This window comes from Coregonus lavaretus (genome assembly GCF_964263955.1).
Source record: "Coregonus lavaretus genome assembly, contig: HAP1_SCAFFOLD_275, whole genome shotgun sequence".
NCBI classification, from domain to species: domain Eukaryota; kingdom Metazoa; phylum Chordata; class Actinopteri; order Salmoniformes; family Salmonidae; genus Coregonus; species Coregonus lavaretus.
Genome location: NW_028166965.1, coordinates 558,201 through 580,960, shown reverse-complemented (window position 1 = coordinate 580,960; position 22,760 = coordinate 558,201). Strand labels below are relative to the sequence as shown.

At 42.6% G+C, this 22,760-nt stretch overlaps 1 protein-coding gene across 1 annotated transcript; it reads right to left on the bottom strand.

Moving 5' to 3' along the window:
- Positions 1-890: 890 nt before the first annotated feature.
- Positions 891-17,762, bottom strand: LOC311106308 (WD repeat-containing protein 76-like). Its single transcript, XM_084188427.1, has 27 exons — positions 17,673-17,762; positions 17,210-17,241; positions 16,868-16,973; positions 16,649-16,719; positions 16,420-16,524; positions 16,014-16,100; positions 15,751-15,806; positions 15,534-15,615; positions 15,053-15,121; positions 14,843-14,949; positions 14,411-14,536; positions 13,333-13,402; positions 6,691-6,831; positions 6,475-6,555; positions 5,541-5,633; positions 5,383-5,441; positions 4,961-5,081; positions 4,632-4,733; positions 4,371-4,411; positions 4,048-4,204; positions 3,585-3,743; positions 3,296-3,411; positions 3,080-3,178; positions 2,672-2,824; positions 2,411-2,464; positions 2,124-2,232; positions 891-1,890 (listed from the first exon to the last, which is right to left on the bottom strand). The coding sequence occupies exons 1-27, from the start codon at positions 17,746-17,748 to the stop codon at positions 1,747-1,749; spliced, it is 2,616 nt and encodes an 871-aa protein (XP_084044553.1). The 5' UTR covers positions 17,749-17,762; the 3' UTR covers positions 891-1,746.
- Between the last annotated feature and the right edge of the window lie 4,998 nt (positions 17,763-22,760).

Here is a 22,760-nt window from a genome sequence, read left to right as displayed (position 1 = left end):
CGCAGGGCAGTCAGAGAACTGAGCTTTTGTTATAAGTTCTTCTTTAAATACCCTGACAAAGATAGTTCCCGCTCCCTGCTGGGCCTGTCAGGATAGAGGCTGGGCGTGGTTTAAACTTAACCAGCCTATCGATGGCGCACAGGCTGGTCCCAGCCCCTTGGCGCTTCACTGTTGCCAGGCATTAGTTGTTATCTTTACAACTTGTCTTGAGTCAGCAACCTCAGACATAGTTTGTCCTTGAGCGGTTTAACAAAGAGGCAGTGTGTGTGTCTGTGTGAATCACAAGTCTGTCTCAGCCTACCCCCTAACGGTTCCTCACATTAATCACAGCTTGTTATGTTAAACAATCTATCAGTACAGCACAAACCTATTATGTTTAATCATTAATGTATTCTTTCTAAGCTAGGCATCACATCTAGTTAAGAAAATAGATCCCCACAAAATAAATAAATTAGGCCCTAATCTATGAATTTCACATGACTGGGAATACAGATATGCATGTGTTGGTCACCCCCAATGTTTGGTGCTGCTGGTGAACCATGATGTGCAGGCATAATCAGTGACACAGGACTAGTGCACTTGCCAGTGTCTTTAGGGTGTCTATGGCTAGTTTTCCATCCAAATGGCGACAGATTTTCATAAATAAATAAAAAGAAAACTGCATTAAAAACAAATATGCACATTTCCCATCAGAGTTGTTTCCATCTAATTGACGTGTGGATAAAAGTATGTGCGTAAATATGTTGTGCACATAAAAATAACTTTTGCCGTTAAATTCCCATGTACTGAATAAAAAATATATTAGTTAAATGTGTTTCCGTCGCATTTTCAACTCTAAGCCCACTGATTTTTCTTTTCAGGGCTGATGTAGAACACAAAGATGATTCAAATAAAAGTAAACATTTAATTAAAATGCAAATTAGCCAGTACAGAACACATAATTACAGTAATTGAAACCCAATAATTTAAGGTAGGGTGGTCATATTAAACAAATATTCATGCTTTATCAATTTGAAAACAATTTCTGAAACCCCCCCCCCCCCCATCACACACAGCCTAACACAGACGCACACTTCTCACTAAGTCCGAACCGTAACACAGAAGGCTACTAGTCTAATAACATAGCTTACTTCTAAGGTAGGCCTATACCTGAGTTGGGTTACATTGTAATGTTATTTTTGGTGTTGATGAGTTACTCTGGTGATGGGAGGAAAAACTGCAGCAAATAATTAGCCTAGGCACAGAAGAGAGAGTGAGTTGTCTGATATATGGGACACATTTTCAGTGCACTGGTATTTTGCCATGTTGGTTTCGATTGTAGGGCTGTAGCAACTGAATTCTGGTCGATTTTACTTGAATAAAACCATCAATCACAAAATTCGCTGCTGGCACAATAGAGCCAATGAAAGGTAATAAACTACATGAAAAACTAAACTTCAGCTAAATATATAAACTTTATTTAAACTAACTAAACATCAACAAATTGATAGAAAACAATGTGCAACAATAGCAAAGGCAGTCTGCAGATAAACATACAAAAAAATAAAATAAAAAAACACCAACTTATTTTGGTCTATTCTAAGCATGTGTTATGGGCCCGTATTGATAAAGCATTTTAGAGTAAGAGTGCTGATCTACGATCAGTTGAGCCTTTCAGATCATAATGAATAAGAGGGTGGGTACCTGATCCTAGATCAGCCCTCTTACTCTGAGATGCTTTGTGAACACTGGCCCAGGTTCCTCCTCTCAGTCGGTGAAGACGTACAGTCGTCCGGAGGCGTTACCCCCCAGTAGAGCGTTCCTGGTGGGGTGGAAGGCTGTGACGGAGAGCACCGTGGTGATCTCTGGGTCCTGGAAGGAGTGCTGGAGCTTCCCACTCTCATGGAACACCTGGATAGAAAAGGATATACTTTATTGTCCCAAAGGAGAAAATTGTCTTGGACACTTTCAGTGCTGCTGTATACAAAATATATGGAACATTACCCATATCATACACATCATGTATAGCCACATAATGCATAACTTCTACACCGACCTTACACATTTATACTAACACGACCTCAGATCTTACTTATTGTTGTTGAGGTTAGATGATAGACGTGGGAACAAAGGAATGCTTATACCTGGACTCTGCGAGGCCGCTGCATGCTGCCCACAACGAAGCAGTCGTCCCTCTTGGGGTCCCACACCGCCTGCAGCTTGGACAGCCAGCGCCCCGTGTTCAATTGATGTCTGCAAAGAGGGACAAAGGAAATGGATTCAATAGATATAAACTGTGTCATAACTACAGGTATAGCACCACTACACAAAGACGCCACTACAAAGATCCTGGATTTGCTGGCTGATGTCTATTGGTAGGGATCATTCCACAATGTTTAGTTTTTAAAATGTGATAGTATAATGAATTTACTTGATGGAGGTCAGTAGCGGAGCTCTGGAGGTCAGTTCCGAGGTATCGTAAATCCTGAAAAACAAAGTAAATGTAATTGTAGAACATTTCAGGTTTCAAGAAAGTATTGGACCATAAGCTCAGTAACTTTAAAAAAACACTTTTATGATAGCATATTGGCAAATGATTCATTTGAACTTGAGCAATTTTTTCATAATTTCCCCCATCTCTTTACATATTTTAATGTACTAACGTCTTACTGTAGCATGCAGACAGACTCACCTGATGTTGTCGTCTAGGCAGGTGGTCACTACTCTGTTACCAGTGCCAGGAGAGAAGTAGGCACTTGAGATGCTCTTTGAGTGACCATAGAGCTGGGAGACTGGCTCGCTCGACGACGCCTTCAAACATCGAGCATCGTAAATGCTCACAATACTAGAGGAAAATCAGTTTTGGCAACATAAAAGATCAATGAAGTAGAAAGTGGATTTCCTGAATAGGACTATTCATACAGATTCAAGGGCTGCAATAAGTAATAATTTTGCAAACTTGACAAAATACATAAATCATCAATCTTATTAAAGCATAGGATTGTCTCAAGGCTCAAATGTAGTGATTGGTTGCCATAATGACGTCAGTCCACCTGATTGGTTGACATTGTACATCATGGCACTGATTCAAATTTTTTACCTGTTCTCAGCCACCATGATGTACTGCTTCTGAACAGGGTGGACGTGAACACAGCGAACCGTCTTGGTATCCAGGCTATGGAGGGACTCATGAGAGGTTCTGAGTAAAAACGAGACAGACCAACATTACTAAGGCATTAGCAATAAGCTTTTTGACTTGACTTAAACACAATGGCCAGCCCTTGTACAGAGAGAAATAAAAACGATGTGACTTTACCCTGGAGTCCGCCTGTCAACGATGGCAACGTCTCCATACCAGTCCCCGGTGACTAGCGTCGAACAGTCATGTGACAGGAAGTCAAAGGTTCTCAAGCCATCCTTGATCCGATACACCTAGTTGGAGAAAGGACAGAGATAATGTAACAAAGACAGAACAGGGAATCTAAAGTCTGATATGTGTGTTAAATTCCCACTGGGGTCACACATCCGAAAATGCATGCATCGCTTTGAAAAAAAAAAAGATTGCTAAATGGCATTTACGATTATCGTTTTATTATGCACGGTACCTCATCAAAAACACATTTCTCCACGTCTGTGCTCCGTAGGGTCCCGTCGTAGCTGAGGGTCAACAGGTCTGTAGGATGTGACCTGGAAAACGCCATGCAGGCCACCGGCCGGACGTGTGGCTCAAACAGCAGCACGCCGTCATCACCCATATCAGAGTCCTGAGAAAACAAACAGCAGCACGCCGTCGTCACCCATATCAGAGTCCTGAGAAAACAAACAGCAGCACGCCGTTGCCGCGTTCAAAACAACTGGGAACTCAGAAAAAAATACTAGCTCCGACTGGGATTTTTTTTCTGAGTTCCCAGTTGTTTTGAACACGGCAAGTCCTGAGAAAAACAAACAAATAAGCCCAGTCACACTTCACACATTAACTCTACTGCATCCAGCTTGACTGTGTGTGTGTGTGTGTGTGTGTGTGTGTGTGTGTGTGTGTGTGTGTGTGTGTGTGTAGAGTGTACTCACGAGGTTCCACAGCCCCACTCCGCCCCACTTGTCCCCAGCCGCCATGAGCAGACAACTGCTACACGGGTGGAAGGCAGCAGAGAAGATACGACTCTTCACCACCTTAGCTACTCCTCCAATCTCACTCAGCTCCATGCTCTTCAGAGTATTACGGTACCTGGAAACGTACCCAATGTAATGTCAGCCTGGCATAGGTTAGTGTTTTACACATCTTCACATTCAAATCAGTACAGGACGTCCATTAAATACAACAAATATATATGTTTGTCACAGAACGCCAAGAAAAAAAGGCCAAACCCCTTAACATCCAAAATGAAACTCACTCTTTGAGATCCAACTCCTCCTTTTCTTCTTTGATTAAGTCCTGTGGAATAAAACAAACTGTAAAAGAACAGTGAGAAGAAGAGAGAAGCTGTAAACAGTTATGATGAACATAGGACTGAAGAGTTAGCCTGGTCCAGATCTGTTTGTGTGGTCTTGCCAAATCCTATGGTCATTGTCACGCCAAATGAGTTGGCAAGACCGCACAAACAGATCTGGGACCAGGCTAGAGAAAAGTAGGTAATGGTGAACAAATGTGCCACCTCTGTCCACAGCTTGAGAAGCTCAGGTGGTAGTGAACTATCCTCCTCCATGTTGACTGGCTCCATACTAATGGGCCCCTCTGGCTTCCTGGCCCGTTCAATCTTTAGTAAATACACATCAACATAAACAAACAAACCATTATCATGAGAAATAAAGTAGCGTTTCAAGATTAAACTGGAACAAATGCGAAAAGTAGGCTTTTATTTGTGTAGTGTAGAAGTACAATTTCTTAACATAAGAGCATTTCCTATTGGTCAGTTACTCACGTCGCATTTTGCTATTGGTCAGTCACTTACGGGTCGCATTTTTCGATTGGTCAGTCACTCACACGTTCAGCTTCATAATAAATCCTGCGTGGTTCCGGGGGCAGGGTGAGTGACTCTGCTTCTTTCTTCTGGATTCTCAAGGACTTGGTGCGAGGAGGCAGTATTTCTGTCCAGGCTACCTTACTGTAGTGAGCCAAGACGTTAGTTACATTGTGTTAGAAACTGAAACTAGTCACACTGACATTCTCTATCCAAGCTGCCCATAATAAATACATTCTGTTTGCCATTAGTTACAGAAGCTCATATGGGCCTTATGTCCTAAAGGGATTAAGTATGTATAACGGAAGCTCATTCACTTTGTACTGAGACCAAATTTGACTGACCAGTGCAAGTACATACACACACAGTACACAGGAAAAAGTTAAGTAAGTTGTACAAAATATATATTTTCAGTCATTGGTACAAATATTTATTCTGTCATTACTTTAGTTTCTGTCTCTTGAGACCTCTCTGTGGTGTTTCTGGTTTCAAATCCTTCTTGGCCTATTGAGGAAACAATAAGTTATTCATTTCACCACAAGGAGTTTCAGGGAAATGTGCATAGGTAGATACCATTGAAACTTTGTTCTTTAATAAACTAACCTCAAGTAGTTTTATGGAGGACAGGAACTCTTGGTTTTGTCTGATATTTTCCAACCGTTCCAATTCATATGTCGATAGACCTCCAGGTTGTATCTGCAATGTGAAAACAAAGAGTAAAGTGAGGTCACCAACAGAGTTGTATTCATTAGTGCAGTGGTTTTCAAACCTCTCCTCTTGGACCCACAGACATTTCACAGTTTTGTTGTAGCCCTGAACTAGCTCACCTGATCGCCTAAACAAGGGTAGTGTTCCTCTGCTCAGATGTTGATGACGCATGCCACAATGCCTGGATCGGTATTTTACATATCAGCTAACCACATAATGTTGTTATAGCTATCTGGTGCCCGACGGCAGTCGATGACGTGGCACGCAACAATTGGTTGATGCATGCAACGTCTGAGCAGGGGAACACGACCATTGGCATGATCATTTGTTGACAAGTTGAACCGGGTGTGCTAGCTCAGGAATAGTTCAAATACATGAAATGGCTGGGGGTCCCCGAGGAGAGGTTAGAAAACCTCTGCATTAGTCCACATGTAACATGCAGGATATGAACCTGGGTCTACCGCGGGAGAAACCAACATCTTGACCATTAGACCAAGAGGAAATTCCCTATTGGCCCTAGGGCCGACTGATTTTGAAGTCGCAGGCATGGGCTACCCATCACGTGACCATGAGCAACCATGACCGACTCATGTCCGCTACACACAAGCCGTAGCAAAGGTTTCTCAACCCAAAAGAAAAACAAGCATTTTTTAAATGGACAAGTTGAGGTAGTCTCTCCCGGTTTCAATATGACAATACAATTGGTTTTCTTCCGTTTGGTGCCTAATGAAACATGACCCTGGCATGTCTCTATAATATTGTAATCTAGACCATATGAGTACAATGCTAGGTCATTTGGCCTAAATACTGTTCTGTAATGAACACTTACATCCTTGTCTTCATCTTCGACTTTCTTCTTCTCTTTTACTTTTTCAATTCTTCCTTCCACTTTCAAAGGAAGTGCTTTTCTCTGAGACAAATTGCATTTAATTGTAAAATTACTAGCATAGCCCTGTTATAGCCCATTATACACAGATTTGCATTGAACTTGCACTTTGGAATTGCATCATGGAACAGTGGTCATCATATGGGTGGACACACGTACCTTTCTTTTTGTTCCTTGATTGTCTTTGAAGCTGGGCTTAGGTACCATTACCTCATCTGGGGCGAATGTCTTGGGTTTGCACCCCTGTTTTGCTGAACGGCGTACAGGGACACCATTCTCAGTGTCCGCTGGCTTCATTTCCTGCAATTAATGTTGGGATGCTTTTCAATTTGGTAATGACTTAAACAGGTCTATAATTTATCATAAACTTAGCACAGTGGTATCTTCAGCTAGACAGCTAGCTAGCTCCTACAATGCTGGCGGTCCGGGAAAGAATGCTAGCTAGGTGTGCAAGGAAACTTCAGGTGCACATGGGCGGGGAATTTAGAATACTACAGTAATGTGATTGGATAAAAAGTAATCTCAGAACCTGGAACCAAATCTTGCATGAGCGCTAGCAGAGATGAAGATGATGAAGATGGGTCATCACTAGCTTCTATAGCAGGGGTATTCAAATACAATTTCAGAAGGTCCAGTCACACAAATGTCCTAAGTGGGAAAGGTCCGGATAGAATAGATATTGTCATTTATCGGTGCTCTAGTACAGCATAGTAACAAACTTACCATTGTCCATATTATGATTTGTGATACATGGTTTTATATCAAATGTTTTCAGGACTACTATTAAATGAGACCAATCAGACACATTTTAATGAATTACAAACAACTTTATTTTGACTGTGAAAATGTGCATTTTACAGGCTGAGCTATAGTAGTAAGTAGGCTATTACTATTTGTCATGCTGCTTCAAAGAAATTTAAGAAATGAGTACAACAAAAAGTATTTAAAAAATGAATGGTTTCTCTTTTTACAAAAATATAATAAAGTGCACATTTGTGACAACATTGCTAAAGAACAAAAGTGGTTGCATAGTAATCTGTATGCAAAAAAGTCACTGAGCCAATGTACATGGACCATGCATTTCTCTTAATTGAATAAATAATAACACATTTTATGGAGAACAAAGGAGAGTACAATAGAAAATAAAATATGAGTGCACAGTCTGTGTTCCATGCATGCACAAGTCACTCTAGGCCTTGCATCAATGACTGCTACTCCTACTGCTCTCTCCTCGTCTGACCATGTGTTCTCGCATACCCCGAGAGCATCTGGTCAGCGGGGTGGTGGCACAGGAATCCTCATCTCTCCCAAGTGGACATTCTCTCTTTTCCCCCTGACCCATCTGTCTATCTCCTCATTTGAATTCCATGCTGTCACAGTCACTAGCCCATTCAAGCTTAACATCCTTGTCATTTATCGCCCTCCAGGTTCCCTTGGAGAGTTCATCAATGAGCTTGACGCCTTGATAAATTCCTTTCCTGAGGATGGCTCACCCCTCACAGTTCTGGGTGACTTTAACCTCATTAAGTTTACCTTTGACTAATTTCTCTCTGCCTCCTTCTTTCCACTCCTCTCCTCTTTTGACCTCACCCTCTCACCGTCCCCCCCTACTCACAAGGCAGGCAATACGCTTGACCTCATCTTTACTAGATGCTGCTCTTCTACTAATCTCACTGCAACTCCCCTCCAAGTCTCCGACCACTACTTTGTATCCTTTTCTCTCTCTCGCTCTCCTCCAACACTACTCACTCTGCCCCTACTCAGATGGTAATGCGCCGTCGCAACCTTCGCTCTCTCTCTCCCGCTACTCTCTCCTCTTCCATCCTATCATCTCTTCCCTCTGCTCAATCCTTCTCCCTCCAATCTCCTGATTCTGCCTCCTCTCCTCCCTTTCTGCATCCTTTGACTCTCTATGTCCCCTATCCTTCCGGCCGGCTTGGTCCTCCCCTCCTGCTCTGTGGCTTGACGACTCATTGCGAGCTCACAGAACAGGGCTCCGGGCAGCCGAGCGGAAATGGAGGAAAACTAGACTCCCTGCGGACCTGGCATCTTTTCACTCCCTCCTCTCTACATTTTCTTCCTCTGTTTCTGCTGCTAACGCCACTTTCTACCACTCTAAATTCCAAGCATCTGCCTCTAACCCTAGGAAGCTCTTTGCCACCTTCTCCTCCCTGCTGAAAACTCCTCCCCCTCCCCCCCCCGCCCCTCCTCCCTCTCTGTGGATGACTTCGTCAACCATTTTGAAAAGGTTGACGACATCCGATCCTCGTTTTTTAAGTCAAATGACACTGCTGGTCCTGCTCACACTGCCCTACCCTATGCTTTGACTTCTTTCTCCCCTCTCTCTCCAGATGAAATCTTGCGACTTGTGACGGCCGGCCGCCCAACAACCTGCCCGCTTGACCCTATCCCCTCCTCTCTTCTCCAGACCATTTCCGGAGACCTTCTCCCTTACCTCACCTTGCTCATCAACTCATCCTTGACCGCTGGCTATGTCCCTTCCATCTTTAAGAGAGCGAGAGTTGCACCCCTTCTCAAAAAACCTACTCTCGATCCCTCCGATGTCAACAACTACAGACCAGTATCCCTTCTTTCTTTTCTCTCCAAAACTCTTGAGCGTGCCGTCTTTAGCCAACTCTCTTGCTATCTCTCTCAGAATGACCTTCTTGATCCAAACCAGTCAGGTTTCAAGACTGGTCATTCAACTGAGACTGCTCTTCTCTGTGTCACGGAGGCTCTCCACACTGCTAAAGCTAACTCTCTCTCCTCTGCTCTTGTCCTTCTAGACCTGTCTGCTGCCTTTGATACTGTGAACCATCAGATCCTCCTCTCCACCCTCTCCGAGTTGGGCATCTCCGGCACGGCTCACTCTTGGATTGCGTCCTACCTGACAGGTCGCTCCTACCAAGTGGCGTGGCGAGAATCTGTCTCCGCACTACGTGCTCTCACCACTGGTGTCCCCCAGGGCTCAGTTCTAGGCCCTCTCCTATTCTCGCTATACACCAAGTCACTTGGCTCTGTCATATCCTTATATGGTCTCTCCTATCATTGCTACGCAGACAACACACAACTAATTTTCTCCTTTCCCCCTTCTGATAACCAGGTGGCGAATCGCATCTCTGGCAGACATATCAGTGTGGATGACGGATCTCCACCTCAAGATGAACCTCGGCAAGAAAGAGCTGCTCGTTCCATGAAAAAAAAGGACTGCCCGTTCCATGATCTTGCCATCACGGTTGACAACTCTGTTGTGTCCTCCTCCCAGAGTGCAAAGAGCCTTGGCGTGACCCTGGACAACACCCTGTCGTTCTCCGCTAACATCAAGGCGGTGACCCGATCCTGTAGGTTCATGCTCTACAACATTCGCAGAGTACGACCCTGCCTTACACAGGAAGCGGCACAGGTCCTAATCCAGGCACTTGTCATTTCCCGTCTGGATTACTGCAACTCGCTGTTTGCTGGGCTCCCTGCCTGTGCCATTAAACCCCTATAACTCATCCAGAATGCCGCAGCCCGTCTGGTGTTCAACCTTCCCAAGTTCTCTCACGTCACCCCGCTCCTCCGCACACTCCACTGGCTTCCAGTTGAAGCTCACATCTGCTACAAGACCATGGTGCTTGCCTACGGAGCTGTGAGGGGAACAGCACCTCCGTACCTTCAGGCTCTGATCCATCCCTACACCCAAACGAGGGCATTGCGTTCATCCACCTCTGGCCTGCTGGCCCCCCTACCTCTGCGGAAGCACAGTTCCCGCTCAGCCCAGTCAAAACTGTTCGCTGCTCTGGCACAATGGTGGAACACGCTCCCTCACAACGCCAGGATAGCAGAGTCACTCACCACCTTCCGGAGACACTTGAAACCCCACCTCTTTAAGGAATACCTGGGATAGGATAAAGTAATCCTTCTACCCCCCTTACCCCACCCCCCAAAAAAATAAAATAATAATAATATTGTAAAGTGGTTATCCCACTGGCTATAAGGTGAATGCACCAATTTGTAAGTTGCTCTGGATAAGAGCGTCTGCTAAATGACGTGAATGTAAAATGTAAATGTTGAATCTGACTTTGACTGGAATCTAACTTTGTGGCTATAGAAGCAAGTGGAAACCGCGAATAGACGGTCGTCACTAGTTACCGCAGCCACAAAGTCATAAAGGTCAATTCACCATCATACCAGGTCATGTAATTCTTAAAAACATAACATTTATGAATAAGATATTTGGCTACAGAATTGCTATTTCTTACCGATCTCTACAGTTCCCGTCCAAAAACGAATTATGTGAAATGACGTCAACACATACTGGATGAGTTACTGGCTAACTGCACTGGCTAGCTTAGCTAACGAACTAGCTACGGTCGCTGCGCGCATGACCAGAATGACATGATGATGAACCACCAAAGGCAAACCCCACCAGGCCATGCAAAACGAACTAACCCACTGTTTGTACAATTAAATTATGATTGGTTTGTTACTGGCTAGCTACAGTATATCTTACCCCATTCATAGACGCTAATTGCTTTAGCGCCTATTGACGATATTATCTTCGAATGTAACCGCTGAAAACCCTAAATACTGAGAAGGATTTTCAAGAGCTCTTGAAAACCCTTCTCTGTATGTAGGGGTTTCAGCCAATACATTCGCCCACTGTTGTCCACCTATGTCTTCCATAAACAAGCTATGTAACATGGAGATATGGCGGTGTGGGAATACTAACCCCATGAAGGTGTGTAGTAATTTAACTTTTTTATTATTTTCTCGCTGATATGAAAGATAGGTTCCTTGTGTTTCCAAAAACGTACCACAAGCGATGAGTGTTAATGTTTAGAGCAAGCGTTGGGGCTCATAACAAAACCACCTGTCCGAAGATACTACTATCGTCAATAGGCGCTAAAGCAGTTACCTCTGAATGGGGTAGCTAGCTATATCAGTAGCTAGGTAGGTTAACATTGACACAGGTATTCGACAAAAGCAATGTCGCAACAAAAAAAAGTGTAATGGAAACGGAAGATGGGAGACATTTTCTAAAGATAAACATTTTCATCCTGTCGACAGGGGTGGATTTTTCTTCTGTCTAACTTTCTTAATTGCGACAAATCTGATGGAACCGGTGTTTTTCGAATAGATTAGATTACGGAATCATTTTGAAGGTACGCGGTGCACGTGATCCATGTCACCGCGTAACTATTATAGCTCCACTCCACAATTAATTCTAAATGCCTACGTCTTGCAAAATCATTTTTTAAAACTTTACTAATATATATTTTTTTCTTTGTAGGACGAGGATTGTCCTGACTTTCAAGAATGCCTGAATTGATTTGCCTTGCTTTTCTTGGTTGGCTGGCAAGTTTCACAATCAAATTATTTCAGATCTACAGGAGTGCAAGTTTCACCATGGCATGGACGATTTATTAGAATATGGCAAATATTAGTCAATTATTGCATTATATCCATGCTGGTTTTCGCGGGCTACCTGGGACATCGCCAATTTATTAATACGCAATTTGCCTAAATGGGTAACGGAAACGCTTCAACATTATAGGTGTGAAGTCATTGCGTCCAGCTGTTTTAATCGACAAGATAGTTAAATGGAAACTCACCCTAGCAGGCAATTGTCGCATCTATTTTCTACACGAACTCTAAATGTTAACAAAAATCACTGGACAAGTTAATGGAAACAACTTGTGACTTACTAGCAATATTTCAAGGGTGGTTGTGTATGGATAGCTGTATAAGCGATGGTCCTTAATCTTACCTGCAACTTGTAGTGCAATTTCACAAACGCGTTCGGATGTTTTGGTTCTTACGAATCAATCAGGCAAACGGAGTCGCAAATACTTAGCTTGCGAGCTAGGTCCGAACAGCTGTGTTTCTTTTCTCGAGTCTTCTTGGTTGATGCATCTCCCGCCACGATGGTGTTTTGTAACAAGCCCCTCCCCCTGTGTTGTGCAAGATAATTCACAGCAGCTGATTGGTTACTATGCCTACATTTACATTTACGTCATTTAGCAGACGCTCTTATCCAGAGCGACTTACAAATAGGTGCATTCACCTTATAGCCAGTGGGACAACCACTTTACAATGTTGTTTTTTTGGGGGGGTAGAAGGATTACTTTATCCTATCCCATGCTTTTCCTATAACAGCAGACGCTTCACTTGGGACACTTTATTTATAAAATATGAACCAGGGATCAATATCATTTAGCTTTTCATGTGCCAATGGCTTTGGAGATCTCTTAAGAACATACTTTTTTTTTTCTTTTTCTTTTTTTACAAAACTACAGGCAAATAATGTACAAAAAAAGTAACCCTCAGCAGCATCAGTTCAAAATACACAAAATATGCCTAGTCAAGGCAATGTCAAATCAAGAGAGGCTAAAATATTGTTGATGCTTTTGTGACAGTAGACTACTACAGTACTAAAGGGGATCTCTTACACAGTCATACAACTGGAGCAATATGTTGCTACATAAGCACATGATTCAAAGACTCTCACTACCCAGTCATTGCCTACTAACTAACCATGACCACCCACAACCATTAGCCATACCATATACAGTACAATCCTTCAGAAAACGATCAATTTATAATTAAGTAAACATAAGTCACTTGGCAAATGTAAAACTCACATTGTAACAGTATAACTACAGTTCTTAAAAACATGTCCATGCAAATAACACAGAGATGCCCACTCCTGTCCTCCCACTGAGAAAAATTATCCAGTTTATCCTGACTTCTCATACTGTAGCTGAAGACTGACTGCAGCGTTCTCTTCTTCTCTTCTGAGTTCCCGTTACATCACACCAGCGGGAGAGGATAAGAGGAGCAGGCTGCCAGTCCACACATGTTCCTCCCTCGTTCTATTAGGAAATATCTGAGGAGGAAATACAAAACAAAACAGATTTTGTAAGCTATACCGAACAAATATATAAATGCAACATGCAACAATTTAAAATATTTTACTGAGTTATAGTTCGTATAAGGAAATCAGTCAATTGAAATAAATTCATTAGGCCCTAATCTATGGATTTCACATGACTGGGAATACAGATATGCATCTGTTGGTCACAGATACTTTTTTTTAAAGTAGGGGTGTGGATCAGAAAACCAGTCAGTATCTGGTGTGACCACCATTTGCCTCACGCAGCGCGGCACATCTCCTTCGCATAGAGTTGATCAGGCTGTTGACTGTGGCCTGTGGAATGTTGTCCCACTCCTCTACATTGGCTGTGAAAAGTTGCTGGATATTGGTGGGAACTGGAACACGCTGTCATACATGTCGATCCAGAGCAACCCAAACATGCTCAATGGGTGACATGTCTGGTGAGTATGCATGCCATGGAAAAACATTTTCCAGGAATTGTGTACAGATCCTTGCGACATGGGGCCATGCATTATCATGCTGAAACATGAGTTGATGGCGGCGGATGAATGGGCCTCAGGATCTCGTCATGGTATCTCTGTGCATTCAAATTGCCATCGATAAAATGCAATTGTGTTCATTGTCCATAGCTTATGCCTGCTCATACCATAACCCCACCGCCACCATGGGGCATTCTGTTCACAATGTTGACATCAGCAAACCGCTCACCCACACAACACCATACACGTGGTCTGCAGTTGGGAGGCCGGTTAGACGTACTGCCAAATTCTCTGGCAACAGCTCCGGTGGACATTCCTGCTGTCAGCATGCCAATTGCACGCTCCCTCAAAACTATTAAGACTCTAAAAGTAAAAGGAGATAGGCAGCTCTCTTGCAGTATACGTGTCCTACAATGTCTGGGTGTTCAATAGCTGATCTGTGTTCATGAAGCATCTATATAGTTATCATGAGTAAAAAAAAAGTAAGTTTGACAGCACTCAATATTTTTTATGTATTTACCCATCCATTCCCCAGTTGGTGCCCCAGGAGTTTTTCACGATCCAATATGGAGTGCTATTCTCTTCACCATATCCCACTGCCAGTACAGCATGGTTCACATTGTCTGTAGTGTTCTTACACGTAGTGCTAGTACAAACAAAGAATGCATTATAAATGAAAACACAGGGAGGACATAAGTTAATTAATTGTAATAGATGGTCAGATTTGCAGTTTGTATACATTATGTGAACGGCAAGGAGCTTTACAGCTCATGAAAGTCTTCTACGGCAACATTGTATGGCTCATAAGTACAGTCTTCTACCTTCCACACATTATTTGATAAGATTTAGAGGTCCACAATTCAATTCCCACAAAGCTCCTTAATCCTGCCACCCAACATTTATCGTCAAGTGGGAGTGATAAGGAACACGAGTGTACTGGGCTTACTCTCACCTGCTGTACACACCATCTTTGTAGTGGATGAAGTCATTGGTCACTTCATAGCCAAAGCTGACTGGGTTCAGTCTGGCCACAGCATCAACCATGCCCTTTTCATCATACTGTTATAGGGGGGAAGACAGAACAACATACCAATTGCCGAACAAGAAAACAATGTGTAGGTCAGATGCAGAGGTTGTAAAACATTTTGTTTTAGTCTCTCACACTTGTTATGTTGACAACATCTTTCACGAAGGCAGCTGCCAACTCGGGCTTGAAATTGCAAGAGCCATCCTAAAAAAAGGAATTGGGATAAAAAAAGTATATAGTGAGTAATCCAAACAAGTGAGTAATAAGGATGAAATACTATTATAAACTGGGTGGTTCAAGCCCTGAATGCTGATTGGCTGACAGCTGTGGTATATCAGACCGTATACCACGGGCATGACAAAACATTAATTTTTAATGCTCTAATTACATTGGTAACTAGTTTATAATAGCAATAAGGCACCTCTGGGGTTTGTGGTATATGGCCAATATACCACGGCTAAGGGCTGTATCCAGGCACTCCGCGTTGCGTCGTGCGAAAGAAAAGCCCTTAGCCATATACCACACCCCCTTGTGCATTATTGCTTAAGTATAACACTGTTACTTGTGTTATTACCGTTTTCCTTTTTTACACTAAGAACAAATTATAAATACATACATGTCCCGTGTAAGGATAGTCATCTTCGGTCATGAGTCCATTGTTGTATTTAACATACTCAAACGCCTGGCTTGGGAGTCCCCTGAAACCAATCAATTACAGTATCTGAATGATGTTTTTGTAGACAGATAGCTACAGTATGTATCAGGAGGCATAGAAGTCACATGCAGGACAGGAGTGATAAGCTCATGTGATTTTAAGATGGTAGGCTACCAACCCCATACATCCGTGATTGTTGAAGTCTTGAGCACAGTCCACCAGTTGCTGCTCAGACTGGAAAACATAGAATGATAAATCACAGAAATAAGGCTATTACCAACAACCATTCAACAACCAATTCAACTACTGTAACCCATTTATTTCTATTGTACCACTTCAGACGAAACCATACAGGGGAACATAGTAGGTTGACTGCCAAAAACAGGGTGAAACATAGTGTGGCACAGTAGAAAATACAAGCGAAATAGGGCTGGTTCTCACCAGAAGTGGGAGTTTTCCAGTAGCTATAGCTGTCACAGACTCCAGACAGCCGGTAGTGGAGAAGGTCCAGCAGCTTCCACAGTGACCCTTAGGACACAACAATAGCACACTCAGCCAACATGATATCAACACAGCACAGTCATAAATGTATAGCTGCTTTTATCTTTTTCACTCGCCCCCAAACAGCCAGTCCATCAGAAATGGACTTGGTCATGTGGTTGTGAATATACACAGAGTAGAAAACATTAGGAACACCTGCTCTTTCCATGACATAGACTGACCAGGTGAATCCAGGTGAAAGCTATGATCCCTTATTGATGTCACTTGTTAAATCCACTTCAATCAGTGTGCGCAACTCAACATTAGGAAGGTGTTCTATATTTAGCCTGTAAGGGAAACGTAGTACCTGGTATTTGACAGGTGACACATAGTTTCCCTTCTCTCTCCAGTCCACAGAATCAGGATATGGCCCATGGCTGCTGATGTGACTCCCTTTGGTGGCAGAGCAGTTCTGATGAAGATAAATGTAAGAACAGTTACTATTGATTAGGCTATCTTTTATCAGGGAAGCTCGTAGACTTAAATTGGGGTTAACTACAGGATCACATTTGAGTAATTACATTTCACAGCTGTACCTGAGGTTCAGTCAGGAGGAAAGTCTTCCTAAACTCTGCAAAGCTCATGTCAGAAAACTGATTCAGTCCCACTGGGAAAAGGAAAGTTAAAAGAGTTGTAAGATATCATACATGTACGTATATAAAGCTACATTATGAATACATTGGAAGTTATGTTGTGACTGGGAAAACAGGAAGAAATTGACAAATAGTTTAAAATAAATAAAATGCATAGCCTACTTGAGAATGTGTGCTTCCCCGCATTATGATGGTCGATTCTCCTCTTATGCCTGGTGAAAATGTCTAGGCGATGGTAATACTCCTCCAGATCATAGACTTTATTATACTGTAATAACAAAAACAGGTATAGGCTACAGTCAGTCTACAAAGGATGACAAACTCATACTGACAAGCAAATACATTTGAGGAAGGTCTTGGCCTACTGCTTTAATTTCTTACAATTAGGAAAAAGATGACTGTGTGTACAGTAACTCTGGTATGTAGCCTACTGTATGTCATCTGCTTTCCTAAAAAATAACACATATCATGGATTTACATTCCAGCCTTTACAGTTTCACATACCTGTAACATCCATTGTTTGAAGTGATATTCCTCTTTAAAAAAACAAATAAAAAATAATCAAAACAAGACCTATGATTTTGATGGTCACATTGTTACAAGTTTGAAACGGTCATCTGTTTTGTGCAATGACAACATTGTAGGCTATAGCATGTGTCACCGTCGTTTCACTGTTGCATGTCTTATGCAATGTAATAAGCTATAACAGTATATTCATTTCGGTAGCCTAATTATCTTATTTCTTATTTCATTAGGCTTATTAAATAGTCTGGTTAACTGCCCAGATCAAGATCAGAAACATCATTTATGTAGTTAACGGTCGACACAAAAGCCGCTTTCATCAGCAGTGCACTGCATGGCTTGTTGCACTTGACTTTTACTTTGTTTCTTCCGCCACACGTCGATTTGTGAGTGTGAAAGAGTAGCGGGATATCAACAACAAACAGAATAGGCGAGTTATGCTTACCTTCAGGTAAAAATAAGGGTGTTAAATTGGCTAAATGTAAAAAAGCAAGAATAACCGCAGCAGTATACAGCGCCATTCCCTCGCGTGTGCTTTCGCAACAAATGCATCACATGACTTGAGTAACCTATCCATGACATTCATGTGTCCTCGTGGCTGGGTCTGTTATCAAAGTTTTTGTAAGCGCCAAAACATGCCTAATTGCCCACCCCACATCAAAATAATTAACATCATAGTCAATAAAATGTACTTATTGAGAAGATAAAAATACAATTGTAAGTATTACAGAATTATTAAAGGCCCAGTGCATTCAAAATTCAGTTTTTCCTGTGTTTTTTATCATATTGTTTAACAGCTGATGACACTAACACTGTAAAAGTGTGAGAAAAAAAACTTCCTGATAGTTTCTGGTGGAAAATACAATCTACACATGACCTTCTAATCAGCAGATTTTGCATGGGTGGAGTTTCGGGACCAGGCAGTAAATTTGTTGATAGACTAATAACAAAGAGTTCCAAACCTCTCTGCCAATAAAGGCTAGTTTTCAGTTCCCACCACCCCACTCATACCACACCCAGACAGTCCTTGCAAAATTCTTGCTTGAGTTTTTTTTGTTGTTGCTAAAAAGCTATTTTAGTTTATTTTTGAACATTTAATGGACAACTATTACAGTCAGGTACTTAATTGTTACCCAATGACTTAATATGTATATAAAAACGGCTGCATTGGGCCTTTAAAATTATATATAACTTTGCACACCTTTATACACTGCCACACATGAATAATTCCCAGGTTGTTAAAATAAGGATTATTGTCATACCACTGTATTGTTTGTGTGTGTGTGTGAGTGTCTCGTGTCTCTGTCAGTCTGTCTGTCTGTCTGTCTTTCATTTCTGTGTCAATGATTAATCGTTTTTAAAATCGGAAGATCTTGCTTGCAGATTTTTATTTTATTTTAAGAAAATGTCATATTCAGCTCATTTGGTTAAGGCCTTTTCAACTTGGCCACAAGAGGACGGTGTACTCCTTATAAACCAGAGCCTGTTATGCGAGACCAGTGCTCTAGATGGCAGTATAATATCACTGCAAAACGGATATGATGGAACTGGAAAGAGCAACGATGTCTTCTGCAACAGAGCCACTCCCAATGACGTATACATACTAACATTGCTCTTCTCTCTCCAACTCAGCTGTGGAGTGGGAGGTAATTGTGTTAATGCAGAACTATCAGCTCCTCTTCAAATAAGCTGAGCTACAGGTATTTATCACTATGCTGATGTACCATGCTAGTACAGTGAGCTGTCTTCATCCCTATAGCCTACCTATGGACAGTGCTAGTACAATGGAGGATCCCTATACATTTTACATTTTAGTCATTTAGCAGACGCTCTTATCCAGAGCAACTTACTTGAGCAATTAGGGTTAAGTGCCTTGCTTAAGGGCACATCGACAGATTTTTCACCTAGTCGACTCTGAGATTAGAATTAGGGTTAGGAGATAGGTTTAGGGTTAAGGTTAGGTTTTTGGGTTAAGTTTAGGAGTTAGGGAAAATAGGATTTTGAATGGGACTGAATTGTGTGTCCCCACAAGGTCAGTTATACAAGACTGTGTCTGTGTGTGACAGTTTAGGGTTTATATTAATGAAGGAGAGATGGGACCTGGGAGGAAATAATCAGCCAGCTCTCTCTCTCTCTCTCTCTCTCTCTCTCTCTCTCTCTCTCTCTCTCTCTCTCTCTCTCTCTCTCTCTCTCTCTCTCTCTCTCTCTCTCTCTCTCTCTCTCATTGGTTGAGAGAGAGAAAGAGAGGGAGGAAGGTAATCTCCAGCAAAGTGAATGGAGGATGTCCTTGCTATGCTGCTCCTTGCATCAGTCTGGCTAAAGGACAGTCAGTCGTACTAATGACCAACTCATACTGAAACAGGGAGTCTATGGACTGTCCCAAATTACACCCTATTCCTATGGAGTGCACTATTTTAGCCCCACATTGGCCTGTGTTCTTAATTCCTGGGCCTGCAGAGCCCCAGACCCCCCCACCCCCCCCCCCCCCCTTTGCCTCAGAAAAGCCTAAATTCGTCGGGCATGGAGGTGTCGAAAGCGTTCCACAGACATGCTGGCCCATGTTGACTCCAATGCTTCCCACAATTGTATTAATTTGTCTGGATGTTCTTTGGGTGGTGGACCATTCTTGATACACTTGGGAAACTGTTGAGCATTAAAAACACAGCAGCGTTGCAGTTCTTGACACAAACTGGTGTGCCTGCAGCCCGGCACCTACTACCATACCCCGTTCAAAGGCACTTACATTTTTTGTCTTGCCTATTCACTCTCTGAATGGCACAAATACACAATCCATGTCTCAATTGTCTCAAGGCTAAAAAATCCTCCTTTAACCTGTCGCCTTTTACATAGAATTAGGCATAACGATTATGACTCTAGATTGCAGGAAAAAGCTGTTTCAGGTGTTTGAAAAATGTCCCCCCTCCATCCTCACTTACTTCATGCCCCCTCTAAAATAATGGGTGAATGACGCCACTGTGTGCAGTGTACGTGTATGTGACGTGTGTCGATGTGCATCTGCGTGTGCACGTTGACGCCTGTGTGACAGATGTAGGAGATTTATTTACACATCACTGAATGGTACAGATTGACTCTCTGAAGGCAGCCTGACACACTTTCCAGCTATCACTCGTAGTGTGTGTCTTTGTGTGTGTGTGTGTGTGTGTGTGTGTGTGTGTGACAGATAGTATGTGATGAGCGCCCATCATCACATGTTATTCAGCAACTGCCTCTGATGGCATCAGAAGACGGAGAGAGCGGGAGAGAGACGCAGAGAGAGATGAGGGAGGGGAAGGAGAGACATTAAGAGAGAGTGAGACAGATGGAGAGAGAGGGGTTGAGCGAGAGGGAATGGGCTGAGAGAAAGAGGGATTGAAATAGAGAGTAAGTGAACAAGCCATTGAGTGAGAGAGGTGAGTTGGGGTTAAGGGGTTAAGGTTAGAGGGTTTGTGGTCTGTCCTGTTTTTAGTGTGCTCTACTTTGGGTGCTATGTACAGTGGGGGAAAAAAGTATTTAGTCAGCCACCAATTGTGCAAGTTCTCCCACTTAAAAAGATGAGAGAGGCCTGTAATTTTCATCATAGGTACACGTCAACTATGACAGACAAAATGAGGAAAAAATGATCCAGAAAATCGCATTGTAGGATTTTTAATGAATTTATTTGCAAATTATGGTGGAAAATAAGTATTTGGTCAATAACAAAAGTTTCTCAATACTTTGTTATATACCCTTTCTTGGCAATGACACAGGTCAAACGTTTTCTGTAAGTCTTCACAAGGTTTTCACACACTGTTGCTGGTATTTTGGCCCATTCCTCCATGCAGATCTCCTCTAGAGCAGTGATGTTTTGGGGCTGTCGCTGGGCAACACGGACTTTCAACTCCCTCCAAAGATTTTCTATGGGGTTGAGATCTGGAGACTGGCTAGGCCACTCCAGGACCTTGAAATGCTTCTTACGAAGTCACTCCTTCGTTGCCCGGGCGGTGTGTTTGGGATCATTGTCATGCTGAAAGACCCAGCCACGTTTCATCTTCAATGCCCTTGCTGATGGAAGGAGGTTTTCACTCAAAATCTCACGATACATGGCCCCATTCATTATTTCCTTTACACGGATCAGTCGTCCTGGTCCCTTTGCAGAAAAACAGCCCCAAAGCATGATGTTTCCACCCCCATGCTTCACAGTAGGTATGGTGTTCTTTGGATGCAACTCAGCATTCTTTGTCCTCCAAACACGACGAGTTGAGTTTTTACCAAAAAGTTATATTTTGGTTTCATCTGACCATATGACATTCTCCCAATCCTCTTCTGGATCATCCAAATGCACTCTAGCAAACTTCAGACGGGCCTGGACATGTACTGGCTTAAGCAGGGGGACACGTCTTGCACTGCAGGATTTGAGTCCCTGGCGGCGTAGTGTGTTACTGATGGTAGGCTTTGTTACTTTGGTCCCAGCTCTCTGCAGGTCATTCACTAGGTCCCCCCGTGTGGTTCTGGGATTTTTGCTCACCGTTCTTGTGATCATTTTGACCCCACGGGGTGAGATCTTGCGTGGAGCCCCAGATCGAGGGAGATTATCAGTGGTCTTGTATGTCAAAACGCTCACTGGAGAGGTTGTCGGGAGAGGTCGTGTTTTTCTCTAGCTGGAGGTAAGCAGGAGGTAAGCTTCTCATATGGTGTTGAGTAAAGCTTAACCATGTATTAGATCGTAGGTAGGTAGTTAGCTGTAGTTAGGTATTGTATTTATTATAGGTTAGTATTGTTGTTATTGTAGGTTTCCGTAGGTAATTGTAGGTTAGTATCGAAGCACGAGGCTAGCTAGCTAGCGGGTAGCTACTGGTAACGATTAGCAACGCTGGAGAGCTGTTTCCAATGTTAATGTAGTGCTAGCCAACGTTTAATTTTTTGCTTAACCATGTATTAGATCGTAGGTAGGTACTTAGCTGTAGTTAGGTATTGTATTTATTATAGGTTAGTATTGTTGTTATTGTAGGTTTCCGTAGGTAATTGTAGGTTAGTATCGAAGCACGAGGCTAGCTAGCTAGCGGGTAGCTACTGGTAACGATTAGCAACGCTGGAGAGCTGTTTCAATGTTAATGTAGTGCTAGCCAACGTTTAATTTTTTGCTTAACCATGTATTAGATCGTAGGTAGGTAGTTAGCTGTAGTTAGGTATTGTATTTATTATAGGTTAGTATTGTTGTTATTGTAGGTTTCCGTAGGTAATTGTAGGTTAGTATCGAAGCACGAGGCTAGCTAGCTAGCGGGTAGCTACTGGTAACGATTAGCAACGCTGGAGAGCTGTTTCCAATGTTAATGTAGTACTAGCCAACGTTTAATTTTTTGCTGCGTTATGCGTTATGAAAGGAACTAGACACGGACTTGAATTATCTGTTTAGTGTGCTAACACACTCTTGGCAGTTTGTTGTAACCAAGTACTGATGCTAAATTGTGTGTTAATGGATGCTAGCTTGCAAGTTAGCTACGGCGTCATAGCTAGGCATCGTGGGTTGCTGTGGGTAGTTACTGTGTCTTGGCAG

What these genes read in the sequence shown, in the direction of transcription:
- LOC311106308 (XM_084188427.1), bottom strand. Translation starts at nt 17,748, where the DNA reads ATGGCGCTGTATACTGCTGCGGTTATTCTTGCTTTTTTACATTTAGCC. An exon ending in CCTCTTATCCTCTCCCGCTG is followed by an intron (nt 6,832 to 13,332) that starts GTGTGATGTAAC and finishes CATTAATTGCAG; the next exon opens with GAAATGAAGCCAGCGGACAC. An exon ending in TGCCTAGACGACAACATCAG is followed by an intron (nt 2,465 to 2,671) that starts GTGAGTCTGTCT and finishes TTTGTTTTTCAG; the next exon opens with GATTTACGATACCTCGGAAC.